Source organism: Ursus maritimus, unplaced genomic scaffold (genome assembly GCF_017311325.1).
Source record: "Ursus maritimus isolate PB19 unplaced genomic scaffold, ASM1731132v1 scaffold_28, whole genome shotgun sequence".
Taxonomy (NCBI): Eukaryota; Metazoa; Chordata; class Mammalia; order Carnivora; family Ursidae; genus Ursus; species Ursus maritimus.
This window is the reverse complement of record NW_024425341.1, coordinates 35,821,833-35,842,402: the sequence shown is the minus strand read 5'-3', so window position 1 is coordinate 35,842,402 and position 20,570 is coordinate 35,821,833. Positions and strand designations below refer to the sequence as shown.

The following is a 20,570-nucleotide window of genomic DNA, read 5'->3' as shown; positions in this document are numbered from 1 at the left end:
CGACTGTGCTACCCAGGCGCCCCTCTGATGGTTTTTAATAAGAAGTCTCCTGCTTTTAACACTTGCTGTAATACCTTATAACAATAGGATTGGAATTGTATTTACAAAGAACAACCAAGATGATTTGGGCAACGTGGCAAAAATATTCTCAAATAATTCATCAAAGTTACAGACAGGCTCTGAAATGTTTTGGGTAGGCCCGCGCCTCACATGGTTTGAATGTCCAGTGCTCTTCAGGGAGCAGACCTATAAGATACGGTGACTTCTGCCATGGGAGTGGTTTCTGGAATGGCTTAGAGAAGTACATAATCAGTAAGCACCATCATCACAATGAAATGTTGACTGACTGTAGGACGTCTGTGGTATGGCTATAAAACAGTGAAATTAGATTAACTCTTGGTCATTTCAAAACATCTGCTTTAAAGTGAAAAATCATGGAAATACGCGATTAATTGACTACCTACATTTCAGCCCTGTATTTTAAGAAGGTTAATCTGTTTTAAAATAAGTAGAAAAAGTTCACAAATGATGGTTCCTTACCTGTGTGCATATGTGTGTTTGTGTGTATTCAGCTGTAAGGTATTTTAACTAAGTGCTCTCACTGATGTTCTGTCTCATTCACATGCATCATGTATCTCCACCATACTGGGTGCTGTGTTGTGGGGAGAGAGGCCTCCTTAACAGTGGTGAGCCCAACCTCTGTGAACTCAGTTGATCCAATTCAATTGGAATATGTATTTATTGAATATCTACTATGTTATTAGCCCAGCACAGTAGCATATATATGACTTTCCAGCAAGTATCTTGAGATATCACTGGGGATATAAAATACTCAGATATAAAGCCATCAAAACAATAAATTACTAAGAAACTAAAAAGAGGCCCATAAAGTGCTAAATGAGATTGGAATAGGGAGAAGCCAGTAGTTTATCAGAAAAGCTTGACTCTTCTGGAATGGATTGCTTCATGATATATAAACCCAAACAGTTGTGTTCCTTATGTTATCACCTTGCCTAGAAACATCCACGCACTAGAGGATGGCCCTAAGTCTGAGAACAAATGTCCTTCTTCCTGTCCAAGAAGATTCGTTTCAAATCCCTCGAGCAGAGCAGTGTGACCCTGTTCTGACCACTCGTCATGACTATAAAAGCAAATTCACTCTCCACGTTTATTTTACACGGACTCCCACGGATGCTTTTGGCATCTCTGTTGGCAGAGTGGCATGGCCACCGGTCAGCTGCTTCTATTCTTCCTAATTACTTCCTGTGCCCTCTGACATATAAGACGGTGATTTCGGAAATAAAGGAAGATAGAGAAGACATTGAAAAAAATGTACCCCATCCCTCTAGACAACAGTTTTTCAAAGTAAATAAACATTTGACAGCTGATCACGATCTTGTGAGTGAAGTCTCTTATTGTCGTCTAAGGGAATGATGTTTACAGGGGACTGTGTGCTGTAACAGGATGTCTTTGCTCTTTTCTCAGAGCCAGATAACAGTGAATGGAAACTCTGGAGGTGCTGTGAGTCCAATGAGTTACTATCAAAGGCCGTTTTCCCCTTCGGCTTACTCTCTCCCGGGCTCGCTCAACTCAAGCATTATCATGCAGCATGGCCGCTCACTTGGTGAGTCATTTGATAGTTGTGATTTCCATGATGATTTCAATACAGCAAGTACAAACCACGTGGGAGAATGCTAGAGTAATTTTTCAAAAAGGAGGAAGAAACACTCAACACCCCACTATTTAATGACCCTGTCCTAGGGGAGAAATTAAGAGCAGAGGCTTCAACACCAGAGGACACAGGCATCCAGCGATCTCAAGATGATGGCTGCATCTGCCTCTAAGGCTATTAGATGTTTGGGGTTTTGGGGTAGAAAAAAAAAAGGTGGCCAGTTAGGCAGGAGAGTTCATACAACCAGAACATTCATGTAGCACATTTCCATGGATGGCAAATACCATCCATGTTCAAGACAGCCTGTTCTTTTGTGGAAAAACTTTCACTGTAGAAAATTGTCTTGGTATATGTAGAGAATTGTTTAACAGTTAAAACAGTCTAACAGGGGGACAGGCTGCCTCACCAAACAGTAAACAGTAAACCAGTGTCTCGCGAAGTAATAAACTGCTCTTCAAACTGACACCAGAAGACCATCGGTCAGGGATAGGAGTTCCTTTAAATAATGATCCCTGACTTTTATACAGAGTTCTTAATGCTTTGGAAAATTAAGAATTTGGTGAAAGAGAGCGCTCCTCCAGGAAAAAAAAAAAAAGAACATTTGAACATTCATAAACAATTGGAAGCCTATAATTTTTCACGGGGCTTGTGACCTCTTTGAAGCCTCCTGGATAAGAATTGTACTATATAATGACAAACATTTTTATGTGGCAAAATATATTAGGATTGTTTAGAAAATAACATAACTATTTCTTAATTTTTAAAAATGTTAAAAAAAAAAACCACCCCAAGCACTAAAAATCAAACCAAATCAAACCATCTTCCAAATTCAAGCTGAGAAAGTTTCCATGACACTGAACAACTAGAAGGCTTGCAGACAGCAGGGAGGAAGGTGGTGGAAAGTGAGCCAGCTACACACCTCTCAGAAAATCAGGAGAGGACCGATGTTCTGGCCACCACCAGCCAGCAATAGAAAGGAAGTAGAACACAGGGCTTTCACTCCCATTTCCTCTTTGACAGCAGGCAGCCCCTCATCTTCCCCAACACTGTTTGTTTGTTGAAAGACGTGATGCCATCAGCTTACCCAGGAACACTCAGCTTGTGCATTGTGGATCTCAACTTCTGTGGTCAACAAAACCTTGTAACACTTACATGGAGCCCTGAGACTCATTAAAGAAAAGTCTAAATATACTTGTGCCTTCTCTAATGCTGCTCCTGGGGATCATCTGTGAATCTCAGGATGATGTCCTTTTAGAGCATAAGAAAGTAGAATGCCCTTGTGCCAAGATGTTGCTCTTAAACGATCAGTCCATGGTGCAGGACTATGATGGGAGTCCATTATCCCTGGATTTTTTACAGAGCTATGCATTGTCACACATGTATAGTAAATCTACCAAGTTATTCTGGGCCATAATGTTTTCCCAAATAATTATTATCAGAGTCTGACTCTCTGTCCTCATTACCTCATTATCCCTTCCACCCCAAGAAACAAAATATATAAATACTTGAATACAGACAGGCTTTCATTTTAGAACATATCAATGGGTAGACTTATACATACTACGTGGAAAGAAATTCCCTCTATTAACACACTGAAACAGATTCCAGTCGGTCAGTGTTGAGACAGGTTCTGAGGAGAGTATACAAATCTATCCTTCCTCGGAAAAACTTTATATTGAGTTGAGGCCAAAAGGCTACAAAAATGAGAGTTAGTGGACCTATAAAAGAAAAATAAAAGGCTAAACTTGTATTATGTAAGCTATAAATCCATTGAATCTTGTGAACCGTATGTGAAGACAGAGTTAATACTGTTTGCTTGGGTTGGGATTTTGCACATATGAGGTGCTCAAAAAATATTTGTTGTTTAGGAGAAATACCACCATCATGGTTCCCAACGCAAATCCTTTTGGGGATTAAGTGGGAAATCAGAGTCAGATACCACATTGTGTCTTCATTTGGAGTTGCTTGGAAAACATACTGCTTTTACATACAATGGCACATGAGGCCATTCTTCATCAGAAAGGCATAGAAAATACTTTTCTGTTGCAAATGCAACTGAACATAACCATAATAATAGTGAGAGCAGTTATAAATGTTAGAATAGATTTTAGCTTATAGGGGTCCTCGCTGTACTTATCCCTATAATGATGAGTTAAATCTTCTTAAAATCTTACTTATGAAGTTTTACATAAATTTGTTATAAAAACATGGTCATATCTTTTGAGATATATATATCTATATAAAATCAATTACTGCTACCCTGAAACATCAGAACTTTTTCATACCCATATAAAAAGAGACCTTTCTGAGTACCAGATCAGACAACCCATGTCAAGAATCATTCTTGCTCACCAAAATTTTGAAATTTATTGTAAAAAAGCAAGAAGTCATATTATCAATTGTACAAAATGAATGGTAATAATGTTGATCTTCATACATATCTGTGAACTAAGAGTAAGGGAAATATATAGTACATAAAGTCCTCTCTGTTTCTTAGGAAAATGTACTAAAAGTTAATAAACATGGCATGAAGATAGGAACATTAGAAATCGCATCTAATTTACATGCTTAGGGCAATTTTTATACTCGAGGGGCAAAAAAAGTGGGTTTTCATATTTTAAAGTAAAAGCAAAGATATTATGGCCATCGTGGCTACTTAAATAAAAATCAGTATCAATAATTTAAAATCATTTATTTAATCCAGAAGCCTTCACATCTAAGTATATGTTTGGAGGTGAAGATTTCTTAATGTGATTTTTGCTTTTATTTTTACGAAATTGCTGCTGTATATTTGACAGTCACATCTTTTGTTCTCAGAGGATGTTTCAGCACTTTTACGTAATAGTAGCCAGCAATTTCACAAAAATAATTTCAACGTCTCAGGTTCCTGTCTCCTCATCTATGAAACCCAGCGCCTCCTCCCAACACACGAGAAGGATAAGACGAGGTCATACATGTACTTTCTTAACACAGTGGCTGCCACAAGGTCGCATGGTCTTTCAGCTAATGCTGTTCTTCCCCTCACCCTTCTTCAGAAAATGATGAGGACATTGTTATTGTTGTGTTGGGTACATACCCGCATATTAACAATAGACAGCTCGAATGTAAGCTAAGCAGGGTAAAAGAGAGAGTGATGGAAACATTCTACGTTATAGTTGGCGTCAGTATACAAGAGGTACCATCAAGTCACGATTCCTTGTGCATCCAACACGTTCTATCTCCCCACACTGTCTCTGCAGATTCTGCAGAGACGTATCCCCAGCACGCGCAGTCTCTCGACGGCACCATGGGCAGCTCCATACCACTGTACAGATCCTCAGAGGAAGAGAAGAGAGTGACGGTCATCAAAGCCCCGCACTACCCAGGGATCGGGCCAGTGGATGAATCCGGAATCCCCACAGCAATTAGAACGGTAGGAAATGCCAGGGTGTGCGTTGCTGCGGGGCTGGGCACAGACTCTACAAAGGACGGATTGTCGATGGCTTTGTGCATTCCGACGCTCTTATATAATGAGGATTGCCCTCTGTGCCATCTGAGTTCTCATGAATCTTATGCTGTGTGTGGCAGAGAAAGAGAAAAAGAACTTGTCGATCGAAGCTGATCACACACACAATCTGGTTTTGCATTTTAATTGAAAATCATGAAAACTGTGATCATGGGAAACAAGAAAAAAGGAATGTTTTGTTTTGTTTTACCTTTCTCCTAGCAGTGTTAGGGCAATAGAGAGAAAAGAGAAGGAAGGAGAAAATGTGAATTCTTTGGCTGCCTTGAATTCCCACGTGCATTGCAAATAAACCAGTGATTTGTTTCTTGAAATGGATGTGTGTTCACATCAGGAGATTGGGAGCTGTGAATTGGGCGTTGGGAGGTGAGATGATTGGAGGGAAGGGAGTTAATGTCATGCAAAGGAAAAACTGTGAAGAAAAATACGCATTTTAGCGTCCCTCTTCAGCTGTGCCTGCTGCGAGCCCTCAGGGATGATAAGTGAAAGTGTTTGGATTTTTTTTTTTTTTCAAGTCTCTAAGCCCTGCCAAAGCATTGCTCAGTGTGTCAGGGCAGCCCCTTCTGGCAAAGCTCGGCAGCGGCAGACGCAGCTTAGAGCCGGGCAGGCAGCGGCTGGCTGACCAGTCTCCCTGCAGAAGAGGTTTGTGCTAAGCCAACAGAAGGAAGGCTCTGGGAACCAGGATGAGGGCAGCCTCACGTCTGCAGGTGAATTGGGGGGCTGTGCGAGAAGTGGGCGCAGGCTGAACACTCTGCCTGCAACACCCACGTACCTGATGGTTGGGGGTGGGGTGTTGCCAAGAGCTGCTTCCCTGGAATGCAAGCCCTGGGGGGCCAAAGACAAGAGTGGACAGAGGAAAAGAATGGGAAAGAGATCAGGGAAAAAGCAGAGGTAAGACTGCATTTCTCATGGGGGGATGACGCGTTCTGAGAGAAGAGTAGAAAACTGATTATTCCAAGCATCTGTATTAGAACCGAAAGCTAGAAAGTCAGTCTGTAGAGCAGTTGCTGGGGTTGTAGACTAGCTAGATTCTGGGAACGCGGAATGTGGCTAATTATAAAGTCCTACCAATCTATGTTGGAACTGACGATTGTCATATTTAAGTAACAGAAAAAGTTCGGGGATTGTGCCCAACAGTCCTATGACAGCTACATGTTTCTGGGGATGCCGTTTTGTCATTTGTCTGCCTTTTAAGATTTCTGACTCAAAATGGTTAAATTTGAAATCTTTTTTTCCAAATCATGTAGGGATGTAGTGTCAGACAGGAATGGTGTCAATGGCTTTGTTTCCTTGACCCTCAAGTCACAGTACATACACACAGTAGGAGAGCCCTGGTTCTGTGTTGTTACAGGTTTCTGTCTGAAAGGATTGTATCTGAGCTCTCTGGGAGTGTCTTTAACATGATAAATGATATATAAGAAACAACACAAAAAGCTGGACCATTTTTTTTATCCATAAGACATAATTTTCTTACATAGCAAGGACTTGCTTGTTAGTTTTCAAAAGGGAAAAACCAGACATTGTAGATGGTTAGTGAAAATCAGGGAGTGTTAAAATTCTATATTGTCTATCTACTTGCAAATCAAAAGCATGCTTACATATGCATAAGCAAACACATGTATTAAACATTCAATGCCAGTTTTTCCTTCCATAAAATAGAAAATAAAATATAAGCATCCCAGAAGTTCCTTATAAGGAACCATAATTTTGATGTACCGCTATGCTCTTATTTAGACTTTTAAAACTTTACAAAGAAGGTGAAGGTCTGTGAAGACTCTTATTCGCGGTCCCTATTTTTTAGCCTTGCTGAGCACATCCCCAAGTATAGCTGTGTTTATAAGTGTTGAGTCAGGCCATCTCTGAGCCACAGCAGGCCAAGAATCTCCAAGGTTGTTTTTCTTTCTCATCCGTGTAGAAAGTAATGATTATCAGACTCAAATGGCTTCACATGGAATTCTGCTCAGGGTATCCACCAAAGGCAGTCCTGTCTCAGTGCATCATGTTACGGTCTCATTTCAGACACCAGCCTATCCCAAGGAAACAGAATTTTGTAAAGTAAACTAGAAACTCTAGAAAGCCAAAAGTCAACAAATGTACCTTTGAGTTATTTGAATGAAGGCTCCCCAGTCTGCCCCCTCTCGTGTGACCTGGGACGTCTGTGTTAGCCTTTCTCTGCCATTCTTAACAACACAAATCGCTAGGGTTCAGGTCCCAGGAGGTTGATTAAAGCCAGCTAGTTAAGTGAAATACAAGATTCTTTCCTTCTAGTTCAAATATAACACCGTTTGAGCCTTTTCAAAGCCAGAGAGGGGCAAAAATAGAATAGAATCTTGTACACTCGTGTGAGGAAATATGTGTCCTTTCCCTTTTTGGAGTGTCCTCATGATACATCAATGTAGAGTTCTGATACTTTGTTAAACTGTAGCAATGGAAAATGCAGGTGTATTTGGCCAAGATTATGGAAAACAACTGAATGGTGAATTGCTAGTAGTTAACTGTCCATACAAAATAACCCTGAAGGACACGTACAAAAGTAAACGTCCTTAAATTTGAATAGACTTCTATTTACTTCACCTCAGTACTGGCCATAACGTGCAATGACGTCATTTATAAAAGAAACCTTAAATGCTTAGAGTGCTTCTTTTAGAACGGGACATGGAGTTTTAGTATTGCCTTATACCAGTTTCATCTTCCTCTTTGCCAACCAGTCGGGCACTTCCTGGCCTCTCTGTGCTCACCATATAAAGCTAGCAGATGGCAGAACGGAGCTCCTGCCTGATATGTGCCCTCCAGCAAGTGAAGGGAAAAAATCCTGTCTGTCAAGATACATGGCCATATACAGTGATATAACTTACTTATTCGGTTTCCTTGTTGCTATTGGTTGTGTTCAGGTATGGCTGGGAGACATGTGCACAAAGTTTTGTCTTATTTTCTGTTGCTAAATACCTAAAGGAAATAAAGCTTAACGAAAGAGAAATTGATCTTTTATGAACATGTCCCTTAAAGATACATGTTCAGCTACTGTATTTAAGCCAGCAAATAATAACCAGATGCCTGCTTCATCACTGCCCCCCCCCACCAGCTCCCACCATTTGAATATAAGGTCAATCAATGATCTCCTCAGCTTTTCTGTTGTAGAAAGAGCCTCGAATGAATGAAGAGGTGATTCATAACAAAGTCAAGTAGCTCTTAACGTTAATCTCTATTTATGGCGATTATCAGAACCACATATTCCTAGAGGCAAAAATAAATTTAGATATGGCATAAACCCCTCAATTTCCAGATGAAAAATGAAATTACATTTCTGAGGGAAAAAAAATAGGATATAAGATCCATACCAAAGCTCAGTATAAAAAAGTACAAGAATATTTTTGTGGCAGTCCTAACAGAATATTTTATATCAAGAGAATTGGCTCAGAAAATCCAGTTTATTTATTATTATACACAGGATGATTGAGTTTCTTGCTGAAGTATTTCTGGAAGTGTTGAGATAAAGATCTTACAAAGCAAAATCTCTAATTATGATTACAAAGGTGTAGGTCTACCTTCGCCGGTGTATAATCAGGTAGCGTTCCATCCAATAACCTGAATTCATTCCTTATTTTATCCTATTAATATGTAATGTTCCCCACTCCTATTATTTATGGACCATAGCTTATATTCTAAACATTGTTCTAGGTGTTATTGTATATGTGGCTTCATTCCATTTCCACAAAAACCCTATACTGTAGATATAATTATCTCATCTTAGAAAGGACAAAAATGAGGCCTAAAAGCTTACCTAACTGGCCCAAATTCACATTGCTAGGAAGTATGAAACAATAATTAAAGGAAGCAAGATTTGAATCTAGGTTGAGCTGACCCTAATTTCTTCTTCCCATACAGCCTACTGTTCCTATAATGTCCAAACCCTGGGCTGGGTAAGGAGCTTCTACTCTCAAGGAGTTTACAATTTAGCCAGGGAAATGGTGCATACAATTTATTATCATGTTTAAAAAATTTCAAAACAATATCTACATCTTTTTTTAGATTTGCTGCAGGACTACATCATATTTTTATTTCTCTAAGTTTAAGCTTATTGGAATACAGTTTAAAAGTAAAAAATATCCCCTAGTTAATTCTAAAAATAATGTTTTGAACAGAACACTCATTAAAATGTTTTTAAGGATAATGATAATTATCACCAAAAGGAGTTAAGCAAATCATTACAACACCACAACTGTTATTCCATGAATTTTATATAAATGTTTGTGCAAGTATCAACTATCTAGTGCTGGGGACAGGATGATTTGCAAAAATTAAAACCATAGCATATAATGTTCCAATTCAGCCTCAGCTCAAACAAGGGGTAACACATTTACAAACTGCAGGCATAACTCTGATAAGTTGCTGGTACTTTCATCATGAAATAGATTTTGTTTTTAATCCCAGAACCAAAAGCTGCTACGAGAAAAGATACAATATAGAAAGAAGAACATTGAGGAACACTGTTGATTTGGAACCAGTTTTTTAACTCCTGGACATTCTCTTTTATAGACAGTCGACAGACCAAAGGACTGGTACAAGACAATGTTTAAGCAAATTCACATGGTGCACAAGCCGGGTACGTATGTGACTCTGTTTTCTGATCAGATTCTCCTGGCTGAAGGATGTGTGTGCAGACTGCTGTATAGTTCTGGTTTACACTAACTGTTGAGAGCCTAGCAGCACTGTGGCCCTCCCTCTTTCTCTTCTGTTCGCCTCTATCACCCTCAAATCACAGACACCTGTGCTCCTGCCTCACTCCTGGGCTGCCAAGAAGCCTCTTATTAGGTGACCCTTGGAGGGCTGCCAGGTGCTCTGCTCCCTCTCCCCTTCCCTGTCCAGAAGCTGATGCAGAGAGCCCTGGTGGGGTGTGTGCTTAAACAGACTCTATGTTCCTCTGCCCACACATGTCAGCTGCTTATGGAGAGAGTGAGCAGAGGTGGGTCTCACAAGGTTGACGAGAGATCTTCAAAGCACTTCCCCGAGGAAATTCACGATTCGGAAGAGAAGGCTGCCTAAAGAAGTGAGGAAAAGGCATTGACCTTGTATGCTGGGGAGAGGGCCGAGCAAATAGGTTACAGACAAGTGAGGACAAACTGCAAAAGCCCAGCAACAAAACAACATCAGAAAAAAAATTTTAAATGGTATTATGAACTAGGCAAAATACACTGGTTTTCTTTTTTTCTTTTTTTTTTTTTTTTAAGATTTATTTATTTATTTGACAGAGAGAGAGCCAGCCAGGGAGAGCAGGAGCAGGGGGAGGGGCAGAGGGAAAAGCAGGCTGCCTGCTGAGCCCAGGACCCCAGCATCATGACCTGAGCCAAAGACAGATGCTTAACCAACTGAGCCACCCAGGCGCCCAATGCATTGGTTTTCTACCAAATTTTTTGTTTGTTGTTTCTCTGAAGTTCTACTGTCTTATTATGATATGATGACCGAATCTGTATTACCATAATATTTATGTTTCATTTTCTAGATGATGACACAGACATGTATAACACTCCTTATACATATAATGCAGGTAGGATGGGTTTCCTTGCTCGCGGTGAATACTGTATGCTCGGCAATGCTTGGAGGCGCTTCACGGTTACATTTTTACCCCTGTTTGAGTCGCATGTTTTCAGTTCATACAATCAAGAGGATGCTGTTTTCCTTTTCTCAAAGTGTGCATGACCAAAGGATCGATCTTTTCTCATGGAAATGAGAACTAATACTGTTTTCTCTCATTCATTCTCACTGTCATTTGATTCTTGGCTTCAGGAATGTTTAACCCAAGTCTGAAGGACAGCGTGAAAGAACACACTGTAACTAGGGTACAAAGTCAGATAAAGATCTCCTTTTATCAGCAGCGAGAGTGATCACAATTGCGTAAGATCTTTCAGATACGCTTCACAAAAAACAAGTCCGGCAAAGTATTCTGTGACTTTGTCCGTGCTTGTGCTCCCAAAATGCAACCATTCACTGAAGGAGTTTTTAAAATCCCACTCTGCTGGGCCACTTTCCTGACCCAGGGTTGGCAACAGTCCTAAGACACGACTGCAATTCTGGGCATTTCTCCTTGTATTTGAGTGCGTTGGTATCGTGTGATGTGGTTGCAGGCTGGAGTGAAGGACCCCTACAGAATGCTTCCCTTTCTCCTAAATGTCACATTAGGGGATCCCATATAGGGCCTCCTGTTGCCGCTCAGCCCCAGCTGGAGACTGTTTTTCCTTTCCGAGGCTCAGACTGCTCACCTCCCCCTCAATGGCGACCTCACCTCAAGTAGGGGTCCCCTTCCTTAGAACTGCAGAAGATTCTCCCCTCCTTGATGCCTGAAGGCCAGCACTCAGGCCCTTTAACTGTTGGGGATTCTGCTAACTTGTCTCCAAAGACAAATGGAGAAGAAAAACCTGGCAGAACAAGGTTAACCAGTTAACCGGCTGCAAGACCTCTGAGGCTTTGGTCCTCCCTCTTCCAGGTGATAGCAGGAAGCGGAGAAAAGTGTTTCCCTCGACTTGTATTCCTAGCCACAGATACTCCAGACTCACCTCCTGGGTTTAGCTAGTTAAAAACAAAAACAAAAACAAAATTCAGCCAAGTAAATTTTAAAGATATTATTGGCTTTATTCAATGATTCATGAACCTGGCAGCATCCACTCTAGCAGATAGAAAGGAGCTCTGAGGAGCTGTACGAAATGAAAGACTTTCGTAGGCAGGTGGGAGCCAAACAAGGAAGTTATACCAGCAAAAAAAAAAAAAAAAAAAAAAAAAAAATTGGGGGGGGGGGCAAAAAAACAAAGTTAACCAACAAAAAAAAAAAAAAAAAAAAAAAAAAATGTGGGTAGGTGATTGCAAGGTTACTTTTCCTTTAGGGGATGGCAGGTGACCTCACTAGTGCTGGTCAGGCGATTCCTGATTGTCTGGTTTAAGATTCCATTTCTAGCAGAGCCAAAACTGTAATTAAGTCTCCATTTCATGACGTGGGGCTCAGTATTCGTAAGTGACTCCATTTGGGGACTGTTTTGTTTTTAACGAGCTGTAAAGTTGAAGTCTGATTGTAGAATCCAGGCAAAACAGTAAGTGCAGACACTGTCTTTTCTTTTTCTTTTTTCTTTTTTTTAAAGATTTATCTATTTTAGAGAGAGAGGGAGGGACAGCACCGGCTTGGAGGGGATGGGGATTTCTTTTTCTTTTTTCTTTTTTTTAAAGATTTATCTATTTTAGAGAGAGAGGGAGGGACAGCACCGGCTTGGAGGGGAAAGGGAAAGAGAGAGAGAACCTCAAGCAGACTCCCCTGCTGAGCACGGAGCCCCAACTCAGGGCTCCATCCCACGACCCTGAGATCATGACCTGAGCTGAAATCAAGAGTCAGGTGCTTAACCCACTGAGCCACCCAAGCACCCCCAGACATTGTCTTTTCATCTGTATGGACCTTCGGGAGAAACAGATGAATGAAAATTAACTTAATTCAAAAGACTGAAGTGGCAGGAAATTCAGAATTTTTATAATGATTTGTACTATTGAAATTCTGTATCCATTAGTAATTAGTAAATGGACAGTAGTTACATATAACCTTGCAGAGCCCTTTCAAGATAGTTTCGCAGTTGTCTTGGTAGACCAAACAATTGCAGCCAGCCTCTCCCCTCTCTACAAACCCTGCATCCCGCTGTGCTCTGTCTTGTCCTTCCTACCTCTTTTTGGCTTTTTTCCCTAAGCCATCTCTGCTGCCCACTTCTCCCACCCAGCCACACAAACCAATCCTCTAGAGCTCACCCCAGTGCCGTGGCTTCCATAACATCTCCTCTGACCAATCCACCATCTTCTAAAATCTGTAATTCCTAATATGCATTTTCCTCATTTCGCCTTTATCATGTTGCCAAATTTTTTTTAATGAGAGAGAGAGAGCACAAGCAGGGGGAGAGGCAGGCAGAGGGAGAGGGAGAAGCAGACTCCCCAACGAGGAGGGAGCCCCTTGCGGGACTCGATCCCAGGACCTCACGAGATCGTGACCTGAGTGGAAGGCAGCCACTTAACCGGTTGAGCCACCCAGGCGTCCCCCAATTATTTTCAATCACAATTCTATCCGTGTCTCATTTCCCCAGATACACTACAAGCTTACAGAGGATTTTTGTGTCCTTAAGCCTTGCTAAGGCGTATATACAGCACATCTACAACTTGCTCAATATTTTGTTAGACTGCAATTAACATGTCAATTATCATTATGTAAATCAGAGCTTTTAAAGTAATAGACGATATTTGGTAAGATTCTGTGAACTATTTTTAATCTCCCTCTGAAAACTATGTTATTAGTTTATATTATCCAGGAGAAAATTTGCCGAATTCCTGTAAGTTTATTCCTAATGCCAGTCTGAATCATTACTAATTTCAAAATGATTGTTGAAGATTTACTATCATCAGTCCTTGTGTACAGAATATATCAATAACAAATTAATACATTAATAATGATTCATAAATTAATAAGTCATAAATCGATTAAGAAATACTGCCCAATGCATGCGTCATGAATTCGCTTACTGATAAACATTCTGGTAAAATCACCGGATATTTTGTGGGGTATAAATAATTTAATGTGCTTTTAAAATGTTATGTGCTTGTTTGTTGTGTTGTGTTGTGTTTCGTGATAGGACTGTACAACTCACCTTACAGCGCTCAGTCACATCCTGCTGCAAAGACCCAGACCTACAGACCCCTCTCCAAAAGCCACTCGGACAACGGCACCGACGTCTTTAAGGACGCCTCCTCCCCTGTCCCTCCCCCACACGTGCCTCCTCCAGTCCCACCACTTCGACCGAGAGATCGATCTTCAACAGAAAAGTAAGGCATTTCCCCCCAAAGTGGCCTCTATTTAGTTGAGGATAAAAGTAAGACCATTTGACATTTAGTAGAAGACTCAGCACCGCATAACCTTAGTCAGCGCATGCGCCGTGTTGACCTCCTCTATTGAGACGGTGGCAGACAATCTTGATTCATAATATCATAATTACCTAGGCTTAAAGTAACACGAGCACAGTCTTTTTGATCAACAAATGCATACAAGAAGACAAATAAACAGAAATAATTGACACACACTTCCTTTGACATTGCATGTCAGAGGCTCAGCAGTTAATTTTCATTTTCCTCAGATTTGAAATGTTAGGTCTATTAATGATTTACACTTTCCCCTCTGGTACACAACAGTCTCTTTTTGAAAGCAGGCAAGGTTATTCATAAATAATAAATAAGGCATTAGTTAGTAAGTGTCTATCTGTGACTCATTTCTACCAGCTTTTCAAGATGATACTAATTTTCATTTCCCCACTGAAATTTTTGTAGAAACTATTCACACAAAAATAAAAATTTATACACACTTCTACAGTACAATTTTTTATTAGGATTATGACTAATAATCCTTATAGGTAACCTTTATTGAGAGCTCACTATGAGCCAAGTGCTATGCTAAGTACTTTCCCTCTATCACGTCATTTAATTCTGAAAATGACCCAATGAGATGTTTCTATTTTAAATCTGTTTTAGAGAGAAAGAAACTGTGGTTTAGAAAATTAAGGTAAATTGCTCCGCTCATACAGCTCACATGTCCAAGCCAGGATTCAAACTCAGCTCTGACTAAAGCTGCAGCTCATGTGAATCATAACAATATAAGAATTATTCAGCATTAATACTAATTATTAAGCATCCACCTATCATATCCAACCCATAAATAATATATTTGCCCCACTGTACCACTAAGAGTAACCGATGATCATAGAGGACCCAAGAGACCACGAAATAGAACACACACCATGTCATGTGTGCAGGGATCCTCACTTCAATCTCCTCATGATAAACTACATGGTTACAAGTACAATGCCTTAAATTTGAGAAATAATTGTCTAGACACAAAATGGCATCTCTGCTATTAAAAAAGAATGAAAATTAACTCATTTAAATGTACTATTTGTCCTATGTTTAGTAGAAATAAATATCTCATTAAGAAATACGATAATCTCTTAAAAATTTCTAGATGGCTTCCATATACATTGTCTCAAAGGAAGCCTTCTTTCGCCCTGGCTACCTAGAAAAGCTTTACTTTCAAAGTTCTTTGCTGACCGCCCTTTGAAGGAAATTAGTTCAGGAAAAAGAGCTGCTTCCAAGGTCTCTTATGCAAGAGGATGGCTGTCTGACTCTGGTTTTTCAAGGGTAGTACCAAAGGAGGCTCTCCCCTGCCACACAGCTTGCTACTATGGATGGCAGGCCAAGTGACACTTTTGTACTTTTCCCAAACTGTGACACCACTTGCAGAATAAATAAGATCAAGCATGGTGTGCTCATTACTCCTTGTCACTTTGGATCAAGGATGCCAGGTCACAGAGTGGTGAGCTCAACTCACATGACTCGATAGAGCATCACCGCCATTTACTCTCCACACAAATACACACAGCTGTGATTTGTGTACCATCCCAAGGGTCGACAAGCAGAGCACTGGCTGCGTGCATAGCTATAAACCCTTTGTGTGAGTTATTGAGCCAGCAGGACCGTGTATGAGAAGAATTAGAGGAAAATATAATATGAAATAAAAGAATGGCTTTCTTTAAATCATTTATGTAAATCATTAGGTATTTCTTTAAATCGTTATGTAAAACAACATATAAATGTGGTATTTTTTGCAGATTAACTTTTTATCCTGAGATACTTTTAAAAATCTGTACTAAAAGTAACTTTGTAAACAGATAGCAAGTGGTTTTATAGTACTGCTTGAAGCATATAGAGTTATTTTCTATCATTGTTTATTTCTAGGCATGACTGGGATCCTCCAGATAGGAAAGTGGACACAAGAAAATTTCGTTCTGAGCCAAGGAGTATTTTTGAATATGAACCTGGGAAGTCATCCATTCTCCAGCATGAAAGACCAGTAAGCACTTGTCACTAAACAGAATGCCAGTTCTCTAGGTTTCTGGGTTCCCAGGCAGACCTGAATTTTGTATCATTTAGCAATTTTTGTCGCAAACGTAATTAATGGATTTGGCAGTATTTAGAAATCAAGTTGATTTTGTATCATGATTTGTGTATCTTGTCTGAGAACTGAAGATACACTCTCTAATATATTGTCCCTACCAACCAAATATGGGACCCATTTGCATGTAACTATAGCTGTGCCTAACCACAGCTCTGTGCTTAATTTCTTAAAAAGTCATAAATGCAATACTTAACTGCTAGTCTACATTGCTAATGAGAAAAATCATTCATTAGTCTCTCTGATACAAATGGGCCCACACAGTCCCATCTCTTCCATATCGGTTGCTTAATATTTCTTTGGATTAAGGGGAAATTTCCCAAATGCCTTTCTTTTAAAAAACAAGTTGTTTTAATTGATTCTTATTAAATCTCTCTCAGGTTACCAAGCCTCAAGCTTCCTGATTGTCAATCTAATGGATCAAGATTATATTTAACTTTGCAAAATTTTTTTCTAGCTATTTCAAATATGCAAACAAAAAGATATATAAACTTGAAAATAACCACTTGCCTCTTCTAAGTGCAATTTATCAAATCGGTTATTCCTTGGCCTTCTTGGTTTTTATTTCCCAGTTCTCCTGAGTCCTTTGCTTTCCCTCCTAGATCAGTGCCCTCTTTGAAAATATAATTCCTTTGCATCTCTATCAAAACCTGCTTCTAGAGATCCATTTATAATTTACATTCCTTATTGTCTTAAAAGAATTTTGGGTGCTGTCAGTGAACAAGAAAAAGAGTTTTCTTTGTTCACTCCTTTAAGGGTATCCAAGAAAGCATATTATTATATATAATGCAAGGCCAGCCCTCAAATTTGATTGGAAACCTTTGCCTTACCACACCCAACATGAACGCCCTTGATTTAGTTTTTGAAAGCCTGTATTTATGGTTATGTTCTTGAGAAACATGTTCAAAAACCTTACAATCACATAATTCATACATAATATTTATGTAAGCCTTCTTTGCCTTTCTTCAAGTAACTCCTATCTTTTAGAGTAACAGAACTTCACCAGAAAAACTGAAAGAAAAAAAAAAAATGGAACACCACTGGTTTGCAGGCTTAGTGCAAACTTAGAACCCATTTACTCACTTGTACGATTGAATATCATGATACTTTGAAATTTCTAGTCTGATAATTGAGTGAACCATGTTACCATTGCATACAAGTGAAAGTAGCAAAATAATTATGCAAAATAATGACACTCAGATTTAAATGTAAATAACAAAATGATCATTGATGATCTTTCTAACAATTTATAAGAACACTGTGACTGTACTGAACGCTCTAGTAGCTGTGGTCTCGGGAAATAGGATTGATCTTAGAAGCTTCCTCGCCAGGATGTTTCTATTATTTACTCCTTCAGCAACAGTTATTGAGCATCAACGATGTGCCAGACATTATATTGGATGCTGGGACACAGTAGTGAGCAAGATGCAGTCTCTACCCTGAGGAACTTTGAGTCTTTCTTTCGATGAGTATGCAAAGCTAGACCTGTATTCTAAGAAGAAAAGAAAGTTCTGGGAGCATTTGCATTGCTGGAGATTTGGGTAGGGATGGGCTCTGCAGCCACAGGGAAGAAGAAGTGGAAGGAACCAAGAAGCTTGGAAGGAAATGAGAATGGGTATCTTATGGAGAAATAGAAAGAACCAGCATTTTATTCCTCCTAAACAATTTTGCGGGGGGCCAGTGTTATGCAAAAGGATTTGGGCTAGTCATCTATTTCATTTTGGCCAGGCTTTTTTATTCTAGGACTAGGCTATTATCTTTTTTTCTTGTCATCAATCGTGAATTCATTCTCACTGCCTCCCTAAATCAGAAAAAAGACAAAAGGCTAAGTGCACGGTGATATCACGGAGACTGGCTGGCTATCTACTGCTGTAGCTTCCATACGATTCTGGAGCATCTTCAACCCACAAGACATAGAGGATGAAGAGCAGATTTGCTAAATGATAGTGACATAACAGCAAATGAACACAACTTAGGGATTTCAACGGAATGCGCTCTCCTGTCTTTTTACTCCGAGATGGTTTATGAGCATTCCTTTGCTCTTTTCCTATTTAGTTTTTGTAAATAACACACAATCTCTCGGTAATTTTCTGTTGCTCTTTTGAATTCCTAGATGACCCCATCATCTGCCCAGTCTTCCCAAGTGTCACCCTGGATCCCCTCTCTCCCAAAGATCTCAAAGTCCTACCCCTGCCACTCCAGTCTTCTGGCCCACAGTGTGTCCATTGCCTGCATGACGGGGACAGCCACCCAATTAGTCTCCCTAATGCTCCTCAAGTATCCTTAAAGCAAAATCCAAATTTTTTCATGTAATTTCCAAAAAACCTTGTGATCTGGCCCCCGCTGACCTTTCCAGCCTCACGTCTCTTCCTGCCCTTCCTGCCAACCCACCATATTCCAGGTAGACAGACAGCCTTCAATGCCTGCCTACCTGGACTTGTGCACAGGCCATTCATCTGCTGGGAAAGCTCTCTCTCCTTCCCATCTCAAGTGCAGCCTTGTCTGTTTTCAGGACATCATGGCTGATGCCTCCACCCCGGGCGCAAAGCTCTCCTGTTGTGTGCCTACAGCATGTGGCATTTCCTCCTCACATGCTGAATTCTAATGGCCTGTTTACTTGTCTGTGTCCCTCATTAAAGCACCTGCAAGGCAGAGACCATGTCTAGCACACCTGTTGTGTCTCCAGCACCCAGCACAATGCCTGGCACATGGCAGGTGTTCAGTGAATAGTTGTTGAACGAATAAGTGAATGAATGAATATAGGTTTTACCCTTGCAGTTAGTAGGTAAAATTGGTGAGGCTGAATCCCTGTTTTGTGCCTCCTCGGTGGAGTCTATACACTCCTAGCAACGAAAGGCACAGTGGGTCTCCATCACAGCACGCACAATGGTAACTATGGTTCACTAATTCCCTGATTTCCTGGAGTACACAGTGGACAGAGGAGGCCATACTGCTCGAATAAATGTCCTTCCCCAGACTCTGGCCAAAGGGATCCCCTTCTTCCTTAGGAATCAATGGAATAAGTGTTCATGGTTTTAGCAGGGAAGTAAAGGTCAATGCAATTTTTTGAAGCATGTAGATGTTTATTTGACTATAAATTTGAAAACACTGATTAAAGGGGTCTAATGTTTGATCTACAAAAGTACTTTGCAATTACCAAGAATTTATCTTTAACGGACTTGAGCCACCATGTAGGCCATGAGGCAATCATACAAACTCTCTGCTGAGATTATATTAATAATAACTTTACATCCCATCTGGATTGGATATATTTATAGGTGAGCCACAATTAAATTACATTAAATTAAATTAAATTAAGCACTTACTCAGGACCTCTCTACATATGAAAAAATGAAAATAATATGAAGACATTACTTTCTCTACAATAACTAAAACATAGCACATAATGATAAAAGCAGAAAGAAAGAATCATCGAAAGCACAGTGCAGAGTTGAAATGCAATTGAAACCCACAATGAACTTACACTTCTTTATCAATGAAGAGCATCAAAGCTTAACGTATAAAAATTTGGGAAGTCTCATCTGGTGGCTTGAACCCAGCTGACAATATGTATATCATTTATTGCAGAACCACTATAAATATAAAACATAGTAGCAAATACCATTAAAGCTTTAAACTCTAATGAGCATAAATTTTAAAGAACTAAGTTACGTTGGCACTTCTCTTTGGAACAACATATAGAAATTACATGCCTGCGATGAGAATACTGAGAATAGTAGAATTTCTCTAACCTCAAAAGCAACTATATGCTTTAAAATTGTAGAAAACATAAAAACTTTAAAAATGGTTCACCCTTGGTTGCCTTTAAATAAGAATCCTGTCTCATTTGTAGTGTTAGCTTTTCTCAAACACCTCCTCTTGCACTGATACACATTTGTTTTCAGCACGGATTTGCTGGGTTTTTCAAAATGAGAAGAGAACAAAAAAGATTAGAAAAAATGTGCAACAGTGCATCTGCTTTTTTGTTTTTTTATGAGCAATTAGAGTAACGTGTAATCATGCTTCCTAAGTGAGTTTCGGAGTGTTCACATTGGTGTCAAACAACTCGAAGGAACTTTCAAGTTCTGCACGGAAAGTGCTGATTTAGTGAGATTATGAGTGTGTATGTATGTCTGTTGGCTGACCCTGTGTATATGTATTACTGACTTTTGTGAGGCTTCTAGATTGCTACGTAATACATATCATTGTTGCATAACTAAAGGGATTCAATAGGTAAAGCACAGTGAAAAGAAAATTCTAGTTCTGCCGCTTGTATTTCTTTACCATAAAGGCTGTCCTCAAATGTATGCCTTTCATTAAGTTCCAAAGTTATAGATAATTACCAAAGATCATTGTTTGGGGCATCCTCTCTGCCAATCTCT

At 39.8% G+C, this 20,570-nt stretch overlaps 1 protein-coding gene across 5 annotated transcripts in view; it reads left to right on the top strand.

Annotated features, from left to right (window-relative positions):
* SORBS2 (sorbin and SH3 domain containing 2) overlaps nucleotides 1–20,570 on the top strand; it is a 175,917-nt gene that overhangs the window by 104,047 nt on the left and 51,300 nt on the right. For 2 of the 5 annotated variants that reach the window (XM_008710467.2, XM_008710469.2), the window contains 6 exons: nucleotides 1,486–1,624; nucleotides 4,912–5,084; nucleotides 9,711–9,777; nucleotides 10,675–10,719; nucleotides 13,823–14,012; nucleotides 15,972–16,086. In XM_008710467.2, the coding sequence (XP_008708689.1) occupies nucleotides 1,486–1,624; nucleotides 4,912–5,084; nucleotides 9,711–9,777; nucleotides 10,675–10,719; nucleotides 13,823–14,012; nucleotides 15,972–16,086 (729 nt within the window). Of the gene's footprint in view, nucleotides 1–1,485; nucleotides 1,625–4,911; nucleotides 5,085–5,362; nucleotides 5,882–9,710; nucleotides 9,778–10,674; nucleotides 10,720–13,822; nucleotides 14,013–15,971; nucleotides 16,087–20,570 lie in introns of those variants that run through there. The other 3 variants (XM_040643396.1, XM_008710473.1, XM_008710468.1) reach the window with 3 other exon arrangements.